At 44.8% G+C, this 17336-nt stretch overlaps 2 protein-coding genes across 3 annotated transcripts in view; one reads left to right on the top strand and one right to left on the bottom strand.

The window, feature by feature from the left end:
* The window catches only part of GTF2E2 (general transcription factor IIE subunit 2), a 62551-nt gene extending 58213 nt beyond the window's left edge, over nucleotides 1–4338 (top strand). Inside the window, exons 7-8 of the mRNA XM_082444685.1 lie at nucleotides 2441–2556; nucleotides 3830–4338. Coding sequence (XP_082300811.1) covers nucleotides 2441–2556; nucleotides 3830–3946 — 233 coding nt within the window. The 3' untranslated portion in view covers nucleotides 3947–4338. The remainder of the gene's footprint in view (nucleotides 1–2440; nucleotides 2557–3829) is intronic.
* A 9148-nt stretch (nucleotides 4339–13486) lies between these two features.
* RBPMS (RNA binding protein, mRNA processing factor) overlaps nucleotides 13487–17336 on the bottom strand; it is a 187871-nt gene continuing 184021 nt past the window's right edge. For both annotated transcript variants that reach the window (XM_082444697.1, XM_082444695.1), the window contains one exon: nucleotides 13487–15070. The gene's annotated coding sequence lies outside the window, so the exon portion shown is untranslated. The remainder of the gene's footprint in view (nucleotides 15071–17336) is intronic.

The following is a 17336-nucleotide window of genomic DNA, read 5'->3' on the forward strand; positions in this document are numbered from 1 at the left end:
GTTATAATCCATGAAATAAAATAAATATCCATGAATCCATACTAAGTTAACAATTGAATAAATAGATTGGATCGAGAATCCAATCCATTTATTCAGTAGTCTTCCTTATAGTAGAATTCTAATCCATACGTATGAAAGGAATCATGGAAGTAACATGCCATTAGGCAAACCCACAAGTATCAGTTGTTGTAGGCACAAGCCATCAAGGGATGCTGAAATTAGTGAGCTAACGTGTGCTGAGAAACAGGGTGTTTAGGCATAGTCTCAGATCTCCCCACAGGGTGCTTATTAATTACAAAGGGAAAAATAACAGCTTCATGGTGGAGAAATCTGACAGACACCACCTTAACCAGTGATCATTCTAACAGCCCCAGTAATAAGACATGTGAACATCATGGACCCTTGATGTTAGGTCCTGAGAAGGGCACAATGTCTTCTCTGTGATGTTCTTGCCCAAAATGTATAACCTCAATTTAATCACAAGGAAATAGCAGACAACCGCACATTGAGGGCCGTTGTATAAAATAACTACAGAAACTCCTCAGAAGTGTCATGGTCCTGAGAGATGAGGAGACACTGGGCACACTTAGAGCCTGGAGCAAGGAGACACGGCAGCTAAACACAGTGGAATCCCGGGTGGGGTGCCGGACCAGGTCGACCAGGACAGGGACACAAGTGCTAAAACTGGTGACATGTGAATAAGGTCTGTAGATTAGTTAATAGGCTTGTATTACTAGTTTAGATAATTTTACTAAGATCATATACAATGTTAACATTAGGGAAAGCTGGGCAAAGCCTGTACCGGAGTTCTGTGTACTAATGTTGCAACTCTTCTGTCAATGTAAAATTATTTTAAAATAAAAAAGTTTAAAAAATGTAAAAAGAAAAGAGATACTCTGTGATGCCCAGAGAATAACATTTCATACGTTCAGTGATCAAATTGTTGAGGATGTGCTAAATTCAGTGCCTACCATAGTAGGAAACTTATGAAATAGAATATCCGCTCCCGAGGAGCTTGTAGCCCTTCAAGGGGCTGAGAAAGTCATGCAAACAATTGATTGTCATCTGTTAACTGGTTTCTGTAATCTATGCAGATGAAAGTTCAGGGAGCATATAGCAAAAAGAGTTCCTAATGTATTGAAAGAAATTAAAAATTTTTTTTATTTAGAGATGTTTTGGATTGAAATAACTTTGTGCCCAGGTTGAATTCTTTGTAGTAGATTGTCACTTTTGCATTTGGTCACCGTCAGCAAAAAGCTTTTCAGTGTGTGGCAGAAAACAGATTTCCTAAGTATCACTGGAGCCCTAGCTGTTAGAGCGTCATTTGCTTCATGTAATACGTATTGAAATAGGAAAGAGGAGAACAGTCTGGTCCAGCACAGTATCACGTGCCTACTTTGTTTACAGCTTGTGAATGGACCACTCTCCATTCTCACTTTTTACCTGAAAGTAAGGCAGGGGGCGGTGCTGGCGCCACCTGGATTAGGCCTCTGGGATGCCTTGCCCGGGAGGAGGGTGGGGATGGGGGTAGGTGGTGTCGTTTGTGAGGTCTCTGGCGAGCAGGAGGCCCAGCCCCAGCCTCAGGGCACCCAGCGAACTTTCCTTTTTCACCATCCAGAGTACAAATGTCTTATGATTTGCCATCATAAGACATTTTTTGTGTGTTGGAAAGTAGATGTTAATAATGAAGTGAAACCTGGTTATTTGAGCCTGTCTTTAGGGACAGAATTTAAGATGCATACGAGTTTAATTCTGGACATGTCCCAATTATGATCTCTTTTGGTTGCAGAAATGGTGGTGTGGCAGAGGGGCCGGGGTCTCTGAGAACAAGGAGTAGGCTGGATGGAAGGCCTTTCTCCTCTGTCTTCCAGGGCATGTGAGACAGTGTTACTGTCTCAGTATTCGTCCCCTTACTTTCATGACCTCTTAGTCACCCATCCCCCATTTATTTGATTTCAAAAGGCCTTTTTTGCAAATAAGCTGTTGTAACTCCTCAGTCCGTATAAAACTTTGGTTCCTCATCTCCCTGTGTGTTTCTCTTCTCCTGTAGGAGAGGAAGTGGGGTATACTGAGCTCATGAGAGATGATCAGGAATTTGAACTATTTCAGTGGAGAACTGATTTCTGGAATTAAAGGAGAGGGTCAACTGCGTTTCTTCCCAGGAAAGCTGGGAGGCTCAATCACACGGCCCTTCATTTATAGGCTCTAAAAATAGAGCCGTGCTGATCTGGTCTGTAGGGCTGCAGTTCGTGTTCCCAGGCCCTCCTGCTGCTCTGTGTCCGGCATCTGAACGTTCCTGTCTTCCTTTGTTTTTACAGTGAAATCTCACATGTGCTAATTGAGATCAGAGGAGATAATATTGAAGCCTGATTTCGATCACACTGAGATGTTATAGCTTGTAAACATCTCTTGTACAGTAACTACTGTCTTGTTGGCACAGAGTTTCAGAAACTGTGGAGGAGTGTCACTGTGGATTCAATGGATGAGGAGAAAATTGAAGAGTATCTGAAGCGACAGGGTATTTCTTCCATGCAGGAATCTGGACCAAAGAAAGTGGTATGTACTCTCTAGAAGAAAATGTAATCCTCTGCTCTTTGAACTGTTAGCCTGCTTCCTGTGCAGCTCTCGGAAGAGCAGGTAGGTAGGTAGTTCTCCCTTCCTGTTTTTTCTGTGTCCTAATCCCGTGACCTTGGTCAGGTGCATTCAGATCGCGTCCGGTGTATTGAGGGCCTGCGGATCTCTTTGCCCTCAGGTGCTGCTCGCCAGGTATGTGAGAGCCTCCCCGCTCCAGCCGCTGTCCGGCAGTCAGTGCCTGCTCTTAAGCTCCAGCCATAGGACGCGTGGTGCCCACGTGTTGTCCTCCCAGTTTCTGCCAGGGGCTTGCTTCATCGTCTGGCCTTTATGATCTTCATCCCACCCCCCAACCCCTCTTGCTCCCGGAGCCCAGTGGTCTCGGTGCCTGGCTTTGCCTGAGCCCTGATCACATTGAATTATCCTTGTTGACTTTCAGATCCCTTAGGAACCAGATATTACTGTCCTTACAGCCCCCGAATCCTGCTCATTGGAGGGATTTGTAATTGAATGAAGACCCGTGAATTCCTTGTACCAGCTAACCAGCTCTCTGCAGTCCAGGGACAAAGCCAGGATGAGAAATATTTCACTAACACCCTCCTTCCCTTGTCCACCATCATGCCTTGTAGCTTGCCTTGTTTGTGACTTTGTGTTTTATTCAGTGAAGTGTTAGGACTCCTTTAAAAGGGAAAATTCATTGCCAGTGATCTCCAAGAATTAGTGTGATTGCAGCACTTCATGGTTTCCTGTCATTGCTTAGTTTGTTAATATTATGTGATATTAGGATTTCAAGTATACAGTGAAGAACAGAGGATAATATTTAACAAATCTTTCTGTGTTCATCCACTTCCTAATTTGCCCATATCTCTATATTTTGCTGTATTTGCTTCAGGTCTTTGTTTTATTGGTAATTAATGGTGGATAAAGTTTTAAACCTGATAACATAGATGAAAAACAAAACAGATTTACTGCCTCTCTTTTTATCCACTTCGTGCCTACAATAGTTCTGGTTAGTTTTCGTGCCAGCCCATTTATTCCAGGTGGAGGTATGCACTTCACTGTAACAGAAAGCCCTGGTTTGTGTTTTTGAACCAGGATGGTGTGGATTGGCGTGTGTGAGGCTGGGCTGCAGAACAGAAAAAAGGTCACAAACCCTGCATCTCTTTGCTGCTGGTTTCTGGGGCATCTTTTGTAAATCCTCCCCATATTACCGCTCTGAGTAGCCGTTGTTTCTAACTGTCTTTACCTTTTCCTGTAGGCTCCTATTCAGAGAAGGAAAAAGCCAGCTTCACAGAAAAAGCGACGGTTTAAAACTCACAATGAGCACTTGGCCGGGGTGCTGAAGGACTACTCTGACATCACTCCTGGCAAGTAGTGAACAGTTTTGTCTGAGAGCAGAGTTACAAAGTCAAGATCTTCCTTGTTGACGCTGGGATCTGAAGACTGACCGTCTTCCCATTCTACTTCTTAGGACCAAGGACAGGAGCAGTTCAGTTTACAGAACTAGTGCAAATTACCGAACTCGAAGCTTATTTTCATTAATGGGCTAATGAGAAATGTTATGTCCCCTGTTAACCTCCTGTTACTTCTTGGGGGAAAGGCGCTCAGCATGGCATGCAGGTATCTTTGCTATTTATCTCTACTTCTAAGTGGTTCCTGGTTCCATTTTCCCTTTCATTACCTTAGAACAAGTTTGCCGATAGTCTTGAATGCAGTATTTGTTTATTCCAAAAGAGCATATTTATAATAAAATCGTTGTAGAAGGAGCTCTGAGGTGTCAGTGAGCTCAGTTTGCTTCTTTCCATTCTTGGCAGTGACGGGTGGCAGCTCGTCTTTGAGTCCCACAGGTGGTGTCTGGAATGCGTCGGAGACTGAGGTCTGGGCTGCGTTGCTGAGCGTGTGGGTTTCACAGTTGGAACCCAAGGTGTGCCTCTTGGTAGCAGGTGAAGCAGTAAAGGTACACCACATGTGATTTTTTAATGTATGCTTTTAAAAGGATAAATCAGTATTTAGCCTCTTGGATTTCACAAGTCATGTTCTCATGCCATCTCCAGCAAGGATGAAGACATGACTGTGTCCCAGCCCTGATGGGGCTTGGCCCTGAGGTTCTTCTTTCAGAGACTCCATCTCCCAATCACTGGCTGAGCTCAGGAGAGCTGCTGTCACACATGTGGGTTAAGAGTTGTGGTGACTTTTGGGGAAATCTGTGGTCATTCCATCATTCTATGGTAAACTACCCATTTTCCTTATCTGCGCGTGTTTTATGGTCTGTGGTGGCCCTTTGGGGTGATTGTTATGGTTCTCATATCACATTGTAGTAGATTATAAAAGCAAGGTTTGGTGTTCTCAAAAAAGGTATGATGATAGCCCAAAGCAGTAAGTACTTTGTGCAGATGACAGGGAGCCTTTTTGCTGTTTTAGTTTTTATCCTTTTTGTTTACTTCTCATCCATTTTCAGTGTCATCCTATTTCAGTGTCATCTTACCTCTTTCTTATATCCAAGCCCCAAAATATGGCATGAGAAGATGTAAAACTGAGACTCTTCAGGATAATTTAGAAAATGGGAAACTCAATCTGTCTTGCTTTGTAGAGGATTTTTGCTAGTAAGGAAGAGCTTTAATATTTTATGGCATAAACTAGTTCTCTTTTTTTAAAAAAAAAAATCTGGAGCTGGCTTATCTCCAAGTATACCTACTTTTTCTGGTCTATACATACCCACTCCCGCCAGTTTTATTGAGATACAGTTGACATATAGCACTGTGTAAGTTTAAGATGCACAGCATAAGATTTGACTTACATACATCATAAAATGATCACCACAGTAAGTTTAATGTCACTCATTTCATATAGATACCAAAAACAAGTGATGAGAACTCCTTAGGATTTACTTTTAACAATTTTCACATGTATCATACAGCAGTGCTATCTGTAGTCCTCTTGCTGTACATTACATCCCTAGTACCTATGTATCTTAAAACTGGAAGTTTGTACCTTTTGACCACCTTTGTCCAATTTCCCCTCACCCTGGCCCACACCTCTGGTAACCACAAATCTGATCTTTTTCTGTGAGGTTTTTTTTTTAAGAATCTACATATAAATGAGATCATTTGGTATTTGCTTACTCTGTATGACTTACTCACTTAGCATAATGCCATTAAGGTCCATCCACGTTGTTGCAAGTGACAGGATTTCCTCCTTTTTTATGGCTGAATAAGGTTCTGGTGTGTGTGTGTGTATATATATCTGCGTGTATCCATTCATCCACTAGGGAACAATGGGGAACACGTCTTGGTTATTCTAAATAATGCTGCTGTGAACATGGGGGTTCAGATATCTCTTTTTTGACTTAGTGTTTTTGTTTCCTTCGAATATATTCCCAGAAGTAAAATTGCAATATCATATGGTAGTCTCTGTTAACTTTTGGAGGAACTTCTGCCCACAGTGGCTGTACCAGTTTACAACCCCATCAACAGTGTGCAAGGATTCCATTTTCTCTACATCTTCACCAGCACTTGTTATCTCTTGTCTTTTTGATACTACCCATTCTGACAGGTGTGAGGTGATAGCTTATTGTGCTTTTGATTTGCATCACTAATGATTAGTGATGTTGAGCATTTTTTCAGGTACCTGTTGGTCATTTGTGTATCTTACTTGGATGAAGGTCTATTTGGGTCCTTTGTCCATCTTTTTTTTTTTTTTTTTTTTTTAAAGTGCTATGTATAGTATGGTGGTTTTTTAAAAAAATTAATTAAGTAATTTTTGGCTGTGTTGGATCTTCGTTTCTGTGCGAGGGCTTTCTCCAGCTGTGGCGAGTGGGGGCCTCTCACTGTTGCGGTCTCTCGCGTTGCAGAGCACAGGCTCCAGACGCGCAGGCTCAGTAGTTGTGGCTCACGGGCTTAGTTGCTCCGCGGCATGTGGGATCCTCCCAGACCAGGGGCTCGAACCCGTGTCCCCTGCATTGGCAGGCAGATTCTTAACCACTGTGCCACCAGGGAAGCCCTGTCCATCTTTTAATTGGCTTATTTTTTATTTATTTTTTTGTTATTGAGTTGTATGAGTTCTTTATATATTTTGGATAGTAACCCTCTTATCATAAGATAAATGGTTTGCAAATATTTTCTCCAATTCCATAGATTCTTTTCATTTTTTGATTATTTCTTTTGATGTTCAGAAGCTTTGTAGTTTGATATAGTCCTACTTGTCTATTTGCGATTTTGTTGCTTGTGCTTTAGTTGTATCCAAAAGTTTATTGCCAAGACTCATGTCAAGGAGCTTTTTTCCTGTGTTTTCTTCTAGGAGTTATAGGCATTTTGGTCTTACATTTAAGTCTTTAGTCCACTCTGATTTAATTTCTGTGAGTGGTGTAAGTTAGGGGTCTAGTTTCATACTTGTACATGTGAATGTCCAGTTCTCCCATCACCATTTAGCTGTGGACTTATCATATATGTCCTTTATTATGTTAAGATATGTTCCTTCTGTACCTAATTTGTTAAGAGTGTTTTATCATGAATGGATGTTGAATTTTTTGGAAAGCTTTTTCTGCATCTTTTGAGATGATCATACGATTTTTTTCTTTCATTCTGTTAATGTGACGTACCAAATTGATTTATGTATGTTGAACCATTCTTGCATCCCAAGGATAAATCTTACTTGATGATGGTGAATGATCTTTTTAATGTACTGCTGAATTCAGTTTGCTAGTATTTTATTGAGAAGTTTTGCATCTATATTCATCAGGGATATGGACCTTTAGTTTTCTTTTCTGGTAGTGTACTTTTTTGGCTTTGATATTAGGGTAATGCTAGCCTTATAAAATGAGTTTAGGAATGTTCCTTCCTCTTCATTTTTTTGGAAGAGTTTGAGAAGGATTGGCATGAACTCTTCTTTAAATGTTTGGTGAAGTTCCTCTGTGAAGCCATCTGGGCCTGGGCTTTTCTTTGTTGGAAGATTTTTTTTTTTTTTTAATTTATTTATTTGGCTACACCGGGTCTTAGTTGCGGTGTGCGGGATCTTTAATTGCAGCATGTGGGATCTAGTTCTCTGACCAGGGATTGAACCTGGGCCCCCTGCATTGGGAGCATGGGGTCTTAGCCACTGGACCACCAGGGAAGTCCCTGTTGGAAGATTTTTGATTACTGATTGTTTCTAGCAATTGGTATTTTCAGATTTTCTATTTCTTCTGATTTGGTCTTGGTAGGTTATATGTTCCTAATAATTTTTCCATTTCTTCTAGGTTGTCTGGTTTGTTGTATATAGTTGTTCATAGTAGCTGTTTATGATTCTTTGTGTATCACTTGTAATGTCTCCTTTTTTTGTTTATAGTTTTGTTGATTTGGATTCTCTCTTTTCCTTAGTGTAGCTAGAGGTTTATCAGTTTTGTTTATCTCTTCAAAAAACCAAGTCTTAGTTTGGTTAATCTTTTCTACTGTTTTTGTTTTATTTATTTCTGTTCTAGTCTTTTTTATTTCCTTCCTTCTGCTAACTTTGGGCTCAGTTTGTTCTTTTTCTATTTCCTAAAGGTGTAGAGTTAAGGTGTTTATTTGAGATCTTTCTTGTTTCTTAATGTAGGTGTTTATTGCTATGAACTTCCTTCTTCAAACTGCTTTTGCTGTATCCCATAAGTTTTGGTGTGTTGTGTTTCCATTTTCATTTGTCTCAAGATACTTTTAAATTTCTCCTTTAATTTCGTTTTTGATCCATTGGTTGTTCAGGTGAGCATTATTTAATTTTCATATGTTCAGGAATTTTCCAGTTTTCCTCCTTTTATTATTTCTAGTTTCATCCCATCTGGTTGGAGAAGATACTTGGTATGATTTCAGTCTTTTTGTATTTGCTAAGACTTGTTTTGTGGCCTGACATATGGTCTATCATAGAATATATTCCATGTGTGCTTGAGAAGAATGCCTATTTTGTTGTTGGGTAGAATGTTCTGTACAGTTGACCTTTGAAAAACATGGGGGATAGGGGTGTGGAAGCCCCACACAGTCAAAATTCTGCATGTAACTTTACAGTTGGCCCTTGTATCTGTGGTTTCAACCAACCATGAATTGTATAGTACTGTAGTGTGTATTTATTGAAAAAAAAAAATCCACATATAAGTGGACCCATGCAGTTCAAGAGTCAACTGTATATGTCTATTAGGTACATTTAGTCTCTAGTGTTGTTCAAATCCTCTGTTTCCTTACTGATCCTCTGTCTGGATGATCTGTCTATTGTAGAGAGTGGGATATTAAAGTCCCCAACTTTTATTGTAGGTTATTTCTCCTTTTAGCTCTATTAGTTTTTGCTTATATATTTGGGTGCTCTGATTGGGTGCATAAATATTTACAATTGTTATGTATTCTTTTTTTTGTTGTTTTTCGGCTGTACCACATGGCTTGCAGGATCTTAGGTCCCTGGCCAGGGAATGAATCTGGGTCCTGGCAGTGAAAGCGCCAGGTCCTAACCACAGGACTGCCAGGGAATTTCCAACGATTGTTATATATTCTTGATTGATTGATCCTTTTATCATTACATAATGACCTTGTCTCTTTTTACCATTCTTAAAGTCTATTTTGTCTTACATAAGTATAGCCATGCCTGCTTTTCTTTTGAATACCATTTGCCTGAAATGTCTATTCCCTTTGCTCTCAGTCTGTGTCTTTAAAGCTGAAGTGAGTCTCTGATAGGCAGCATATCATTGGATCTTGGTTTTTTTAATCCATTCAGCAGTTCTGGGTATTTTGATTGGAGGATTTAATCCACTTATGTTTAAAGTAATTATTGTTAGGTGAGGACTTTACTGTTTCCATTTTTTTAATTGTTTTCTGGCTGTTTTGACATGTGGGGAGGGATATAGTCTTTGTGGAAAATTGTGATAGGAACCCAGTTGTGTTTGAGGGTTGTAATAAAAAGAAAGAAGTTCTTTATCAGTTCTTCTGGGCACCTAGAAACATATCCACCAGAGATTCAAGTTAAAGTCAAAGTCACGTTCTCACCTCTGCCCGTTTCTGCTGGGTCTGTGGCCTGTTTAACAGAAGGAAGTTGGAATGGGCGTGTCTGGGTGTGTTAAAAGTTTAAGACAGTCTGTAGTGCATTTGATCTATAATTCATCACCATAAGCCGAGGCTTTTAGGGGATAGCTAAAAGAAATATATTTGAGCCCAAAAGTGTAAAAAATGACATTTGACTGTTGCTGTTACATCCTGTAAGTGTGGCGAGATGATGGTGGGACTCGGGGGACGGAGGAGCACTTGATACGTGTGGAGCAGAGTCTCAGGGAGAAGGCAGTGCAGCTACTTCCCGTTCCATTGTTTGTAGCAAGGGCACTGCAGACATACAGCCCTTGGTTCTTTTGTGAGCTGACTGAAGTCACTAGCAGAAAAAACGTTTTGGTTGTGGGAATAGGGCATTTGGATTTATAAGTTCCCCAGTTCGTATCAGCTAACAATGGTTTTCTGAGGCATAGAAAATGAGACTTGGTGTCCCCTCTTCCTTCTAGCTACTGTTCTTACTTGCAAAAATGATTTATTTATGGGGAAGATGATTTTGTTTTTTTAAAGGTTTTATTGACTGTTCTTAACAAGCTGGGTCCAGCACTGTTGCTGTGTAGCGAGGCTGGGGTGCTGTGTGTGGAGACAGCGTGATGACCTGTATCATGTGTTGCCGCCCTCAGGGCTTCACGTAGGACAGTCCATCCTCTCCTCGGGTGTGTTTTTTGGGCTTGTTCTGAGAGACTTAGATGTTCTGTGGGGAGCAGAGGGTGGGGGAGGCCCAAGGACCTCTTGGAAACCACTTCTCAGATTAACTGGACTTTGGAACCCCTGTCCCTGTCCTGTGAGCGTCATGTTGAATGAGCACTTTGGAAACACAGAGCTAGAATAGGCCCTGGCATTGTGCTGTCGACCTTCCTTCTGGCCATAGTTCAAAAAGCAAAAGCACATTTTCCTTCATAATGGGATTTCCGTTAGAGATGTGCTGGTGCTCTCAGGCGAAGTGGCAAGGCTGCTGCCATGGGCCCTTTGGACAGTTAGGCCTGTAGCACTTGTCCAGCTCTCCTGGTTTGGAGATGGGCCAGCACCTTCCTGTGACTCAAACCATGTGGTCTCAAGACCCTGTGAGAACCCAGTGACTTTCAGCCACCCAGAACTTTGCAGGGGTTAAAGGATGTTCAGTGCAGACTTACCTTAATATTTTAAAAATATAAGTAAAAACACAGAAGGATACTAATAGGAGAGACTGCTGTAAATCATAGCCTGACCTTGGCAGGATCAGCTTCAGAAACACCAAAGTCAGGTTTACCTTGCACTTGACTGTCATGAGATTTTGGACTTTTCTGTGTTCTAGTGTTAGGGGAAAAGTGATCTTTTGTCCAGGTAAATATTTTAACCTGAGCATCATTTCCTGTTCCATGTAGGTGTGTCTTTTTGCTCAGAAGAGAAGTTTGGGTTTAATTTAATCTAGCCTAATTAAATTTCTATTTTTTTAAAAATTTTTATTTATTTATTATTTTTGGCTGTGTTGGGTCTTCATTTCTGTGTGAGGGCTTTCTCTAGTTGCGGCGAGCGGGGGCCACTCTTCATCGCGGTGCGCGGGCCTCTCACTATCGCGGCCTCTCTTGTTGTGGAGCACAGGCTCCAGACGCGCAGCCTCAGTAGTTGTGGCTCGTGGGTCTAGTTGGCTCCGCGGCATGTGGGATCTTCCCAGACCAGGGCTCGAACCCGTGTCCCCTGCATTGGCAGGCAGATTCTCAACCACTGTGCCACCAGGGAAGCCCTAATTTATTGTTAATTAGCACGGTGAGAGAGTTTCACTTCAAGTGAGAGATGGGTGTGAGCAGTGGGGAGCGGAAGGCTTCCCTGGGTCTTGAGTTACGGGCATGTTGTTACGGTTCGTGGGCACAGGGCCCTTTCCCCCTCATAAAGCAGGGAAGTATGGTTTGTACTGTGGAAGCCCTGGTGAAGCAGCACCTGAGGAAGGTTTCTCACGGCATATTGGCATCTGGGGGCTTGGGGTGGTTAGAGCCATGCCAGTCTGGGGGAGTTGGGCACCATCCAGGACGTTCTGCAGCAGTAGCCAGAGCTTCACTGTGGCAGTTAAGTGTTTTCCTGTCTAGAGGGCCTTATCCGCTAGCTGACTCCGTATGGCTTTTCAGCGTCACAGTCACGCGTTTCGGTGTAGGCGTTTTGAGGACCAACATTTCAGATAACACATCACTAGTAACATACTCTTCTGCCTTCTCAGAATGTTGTCCAGTTGTTTGATGTCATGAGGAGGTGTGATAGAACGGGGGTGACACTGGAAGAGTGAGAGAGCAAGCAACTGCGTGCTGAAAACTCTCTTCACACTGGGTAAGAATGCACTTTTCACCTAACAGTTGGACGTCCCAGTGATAGATGGGGGATACAGTAGGAAGTCTGCTTGTATTCCTTGAGCTAAGCATGCCTTGCCCAAAGCACTCAGAAATAGCTAGTTGATTCCTGTATGTCACCGTGACACAGACACCAAGAGTTCTTGGGGTGTCCGGCCATTCTTCTCCTGTGAAAGTAGGTCTGGACGTGTATTCAGGTACTGGGAATTTGAAGCCTGTATGTATGACTGATTATACTGTAACTTTCATTTTGCAAGTTTTAAGGTTCTTTTCCAGATTCCTTTAATTTGTAATTTTGTTATAGAGGTAGAAAGCATAGTACTTAATTTCAGTACTTAATGCCAGTTTTATGACATGAGTCCTGTGTTCTAAGCGGCACATCTTCCCTCCCAATGGAGGGTTTACTTGGTAACAACGGATGGCTTAGTTTATCTTGCTGGATTCTACAGACTGGGACATTATGCGCAGAAGCAAGCAGACAGACCTGCCCTTTTCTTATCGCAAATTCCCAATTCCAGTGTTTGTGCTCAGTGGAGTGACACAAAATGAAGCTGGTGTTCAAGTGTTCAAGTGGGGTTGTGTCTGGAGCTCATGCTAGACAGGTACGTACTGTCCAGACTTGTCACTTGCACAGCCGTGGTGACCCAGGCACTCACTCATCCATCCCAAGGCCCTTTGTGCAAAAACCTATGGCAGTGACTGTGTTCGGCCCTTCTGGGGGAGGCGCCCTCAATTCCTAGGCTGCCTGGCCCGTCTCTGGTGCCTTGGAGTTGGAAGGTCCCAGATGGGCCGAAGGCAAAGCACACCATTAAGCCTATCCCAGAGCCATGATCCCGGAGCCATGTCAGATGTGGCCTGCAGAGCCTGGGCTGGGCGGCAGAGCTGTGTGGTCATTTTCTGCCTTCATCCCTGGCCCCAGGGTACTGGAAGGCTGTGACTGGGACCCACTTTTGGTGGCTGGTCTTTTCTGTAAAAAGAACGTGAGATCCAAACCACAGAACCAATAACATCAGTGCCCAGCGAGACTAATAGTTGCTCGTGGTGGTTGCCATTAGTTGGAATTGAGCGCTATGGCCCCCTCCGCCTTTTGGGGGAAGAGGAGTTGGTGAGAATATATTTATATAAAGCACTTTATGGTCTTGGCTATCAAGGCCTGGCTTCTCACTTAATATTTCTTACTCTAAGTCAGTAGAAAACCGCAAAAACAGATTTCAGATAGGCCTGAGCTAAAGCTTTGTAGCCTGAGGAGGATGTGGGGTCTGCTGAGTGCAGTAAAAGGCATCACGAAAGGCGTGTGAATCTCCCCGGCGACCCTGCTGTGGGTCGGGAGGCTCTGGTCAAGGCCGCCGCGTCTGTCAGTTAGCGGGCTCCCCCAGCAGAGCCTTTGCGTGGGTTTTCCAGGCCCTCCCGTCCCTGCCCCTTCTTCCCTTAGCCCCTCTGTCCTGGGCTCCAGGGCCAGTGCTTAGCTCTGTCCAGACCTGAAAATGGGAGCAAAAACGCCGCTGCCTGGTCTGCAGTGTGGATGCACTGGGTTGGTCTTACAAAAAGGAATATGCCAAGCAGTGGTGTGACAGCTGGAATTAACACTTTATTCTTAAAAATGACAATAGAAAAGTACCTTTAAACAGTTTATAAAAGCATAATAGACTGTGTGGAAGTTGCTGTTTTCCTTAGAAACAAGAGTACAGAACTGTCACCACGAACCAGGCGGCGCTGAAGGCCTAAGCAGGGCTTGGGTGTGGCAGGGACGTTCCTTCCTGTCACTTATCGGAGGGTGAGCGCCCCTCACCCCTGGCTCCTTTTGCTTTTTTTTGTGATGACCTTTAAAAGCTTCTTGATCTCTTTACTTCTAATGGAAAATAATGAAACTAGAAAATCTGACACCAACCATGTATATTAGTCATCAAAACATCGAAGTCTTCAGCACAACGTGAGCAGACCGGTAAGAAAGCTTGTGGTCATGTGTAGCTATATCAGCAGTTAAAAATTCTTAGGTCCATATATTCTTACACCCGGCTCTTCTCCAACAAGGGGGAGAGTGAGCTGTCACACACCCTGGAAGTGTCAGCTTACCACGCAAGACCGACTCTCTGGCTTTGACGGAGTCTTGAAGCAAGCTGACGAGTACGCATTCCAGACGCCACTGGGCCGATGGGGCAGGTAGTGTCACGGTGAGCACGTGGGATTCAAGATCATGTTTTAAGTGGTGTGTCTGGCCTGCTGCTGCCAAGGCTCAGGAACACCAGCTCAGTTCTACCCATGTTTTGCAAAATCACTTGGGAGATGGGAGCAGCCCACTGCAGCCAGGTGGGCCGGGCAAAGGCGGCTGCCTCCTGGGCCAGGGATGGCCTCCCGGGCCAAGGCTTCCCCTTAGACTCAGCACGTTCACGGGGGGAGTCGTGCGTCAGCTGGGTGCACACAGGAGCGTGCTGGTAGAAGAAAAACATAAGAAAACGGCAAAACCCAACACTTGGCCCACAATTTATGTATAGTCACCTCTGGAGCTGCCGGGCTTTTCTAAGGGTGCACTCTGGTGAGGAATGTGCACCAAGGAAAGGCTGCTTTGCCCAGCTGGGAACCTGCCGCCGTTAAGACAGAAGCTCCTGGAGGCTTTGATTGTCTTGCAGGGTGTCCTACTAGACCTGGGAGTAAACCCCGAGCACTGCACTAGCGGTTCTAACAAACATCTAATGCCGCGTTACTCATGGACCCTGGACTCAGGCCAGGTAAACAGATTTCTATACATTCACCATATGATTCTGGAAATTTTGATAATATTTAAAAACATGCAGCTTCTTTTAAAGGAAAAAAATAGATATTTTAAATTACAAGCATTCAAAAGTCAAGCACAAAATCTGTGATCCAACCCAGTGTAAGATCATCCATCCTGTCATACTTAAAATGTTTGGTATAAAAATACTCACTCTCTTGATTTTATCGTTGACATCTTTTATGTTTCATTCGAAAATATCTCCAAACTGTACAGAAATGGCAGACCATGCGTTCACAAATAACACACACTATTTCTTACAATTATACAGTGTAAAAGAGTAAAACATTTTTATTGTATTTTTTTTCTTCGAGAAAAACAGATGTGTGATAGAGGCTGTGGCAGAGTCTTGAAGGGACCAAAACTGGGCGGGTTCCAGCCTGAAACAGAAAGCAAGCGTGTAAGGGCAGCGGGTCTCACAAGCGCGCGGTCCTTCCTCTGAGCTGCGCGGCTGTTTGGGGACACGAGTGGATGGAAGCCATGGCTCAGAGACTCCTGGTGATTCCCTACGACGGCGCATGTGTACACCTCTCTGTAAACACGGAATATCCTCACTGACCCTCCAGATGCAGACCACTCACAAGCCAGACGCTCAGTGGTCTCGCTTTACAAACACGGGGAGTGGGTATTTAATTTCTGTTTATCTTTCTCTTACTAGAATAATCTTTTCAAGCCCTCCCTCCCCTGCAGTTGCAAGGAAGCACTCATATTTGTTTTGCTTCGTGGCAGAATAAAGGGCCTTTGGACGATCATCTAGACTTTGTCCCTGGCAGACCCTGGTCCCAGGCGTTTCTTAAACACTTCTCAGCTCCTTTGTGTCTGCATCTCTACTCACTTACGTGAAGGCTGCATCGTAGGTGCCCTACTCTTATTCTGTCACTCATTTTACTTTCATCTCTCCAACTCCCCAGTCCCTTGTTTTCTTGCCATCTTACCAACAGGTCAGACTCACATAAATCTGTGACTGCAGGAAAGGTGGACGTAGAAGTAATCAGCACATATACTACTAGAATTCTGTAGGTGGCAGGAGGCCGTCCTTGCTGTTAACAACCCCTCTACTGCCCTGAGTTAAACTCTCACACACAGCACGATCGTACTGAGCACTCTTCTCCCACCCAGACCCGTCCAGTGCCAGCTGGACCTAAACTATGACCCAGTATATCTTGTCAGAGCCCAGTTTCTGGATGACAGGACAAATGGGTAAAAATAATGAGCCACAAGTCAGAAGACCGAATATAATAACCACAGACCTGTGGCTCATGGAAAACTCCATGGGGAGAAGCTAGGACACTGCTCTCGAGAGTAGGGATCTGGACAACCCGAACCTCTTCTCTGAAGGTAGGTTAACCCTTACCTGTCTCTTCAGCTTGTTGTAACTATTAAATTAGTCCTCGCCCATCATTTAGTTACGATTATAGAGAGGATAACGAGTGTCCCCTTTGGTTTAGAAGTGCTCCCAACTCGAGCTCTGGGAGCCCCGTCCCCGCGTCCTCCCTTCAGTTTCTCTGAGTTCTCTGGAACAGGATTTGTCCAGCAGGAGGAGGTCACCTCCTTTAGGAAAATTCCTTTGCTTCCCCTGGTGCCCAGCATAGTGGTGGGGATCAGCCCCCCCGACTCACTCAATGCCGGAGGAATCGAAGCGGGCCAGGACCCTTCACACCCCATCTTTGGTGCAGGTCACACGTACTGTGACACTCAGCAGGGCCAGCAGAAGGACCCCCCTCTCGTGAAAGCTACATCTCTTCTCCCGCCTGATTTCTACCCAGCAGGGGGTGGGGCACCAGGACCCCCGATCCAGCCCAGGTGTGCACGGCCTGAAGCAGGCCCGGGTGGGTGGCAGGAATGAATGTGCCCAGCGTTATGGGGGGTCACAGGGCCAGGCCTGGTCTCTGGTGCTGTAGCAGCTGACGTTCTCTAATGAACTCACGAGCCTCAGTCCCCACGAGCGTCTGATCTGCGGCCCTCTGGCTGCCAAAGGGGCCTCCCCCACCTGCCGGTCTCTGTCCGTCCACAGAGGAGGGAAACCAGCTTTGGGGACCCGGAGACAAGGCCGGCTTCCTTCCTCCACAGTCTTGGCTTGTCAGGCCTGGAATGACAAGTCCCCCGTCATTCCAAACTTGACCCCGTGCCAGCAACCCAAGCCGCGGATGTCGTCGATTCCAGGAAACCAGTGCCTAACAGCAGTTCCCACTTCGGAACAACTCACAGGGGACAGCAGCGGGCAGCCCGTGGGCTCTGGGAACCTGAGGGGCCTCTCGCAGAGCACGGGCTTGGGGAGGGCCGCCCTTGAAAGCGGCCGACGGCCTTCAGGGACGGTGCGAGCAGGGGAACCTTCCCCGGGGGCGCCCACTGGTTTAGGAAGGACGAAGCCGCTGCAGTCTCTCCCAGCCCCTGGCTGCGTGAGGCAGGGCCTGCCTGGTCTAGCTCTGCTTGCCTCTCGGGTGCTCAGAGGCCCCCTTCGGGCAAGTGCACGTTGCCAGCTCCGGCCTCTTTCCGGTTCCACCACCAGCTCCCGGGCGGTTCTCCCCATTCCCATCAGCTCTGCCCTGGGCGCTTCTGCCAGGACCTCAAAGGCGACGCGTCTCTACCGGGACTCACCACTGGGCCTTCACACGGCTGCGTTCCCAGACACGCCCTGCACTCTCA

Source organism: Balaenoptera physalus (genome assembly GCF_965194825.1).
Source record: "Balaenoptera physalus genome assembly, chromosome: 21".
Classification (NCBI taxonomy): domain Eukaryota; kingdom Metazoa; phylum Chordata; class Mammalia; order Artiodactyla; family Balaenopteridae; genus Balaenoptera; species Balaenoptera physalus.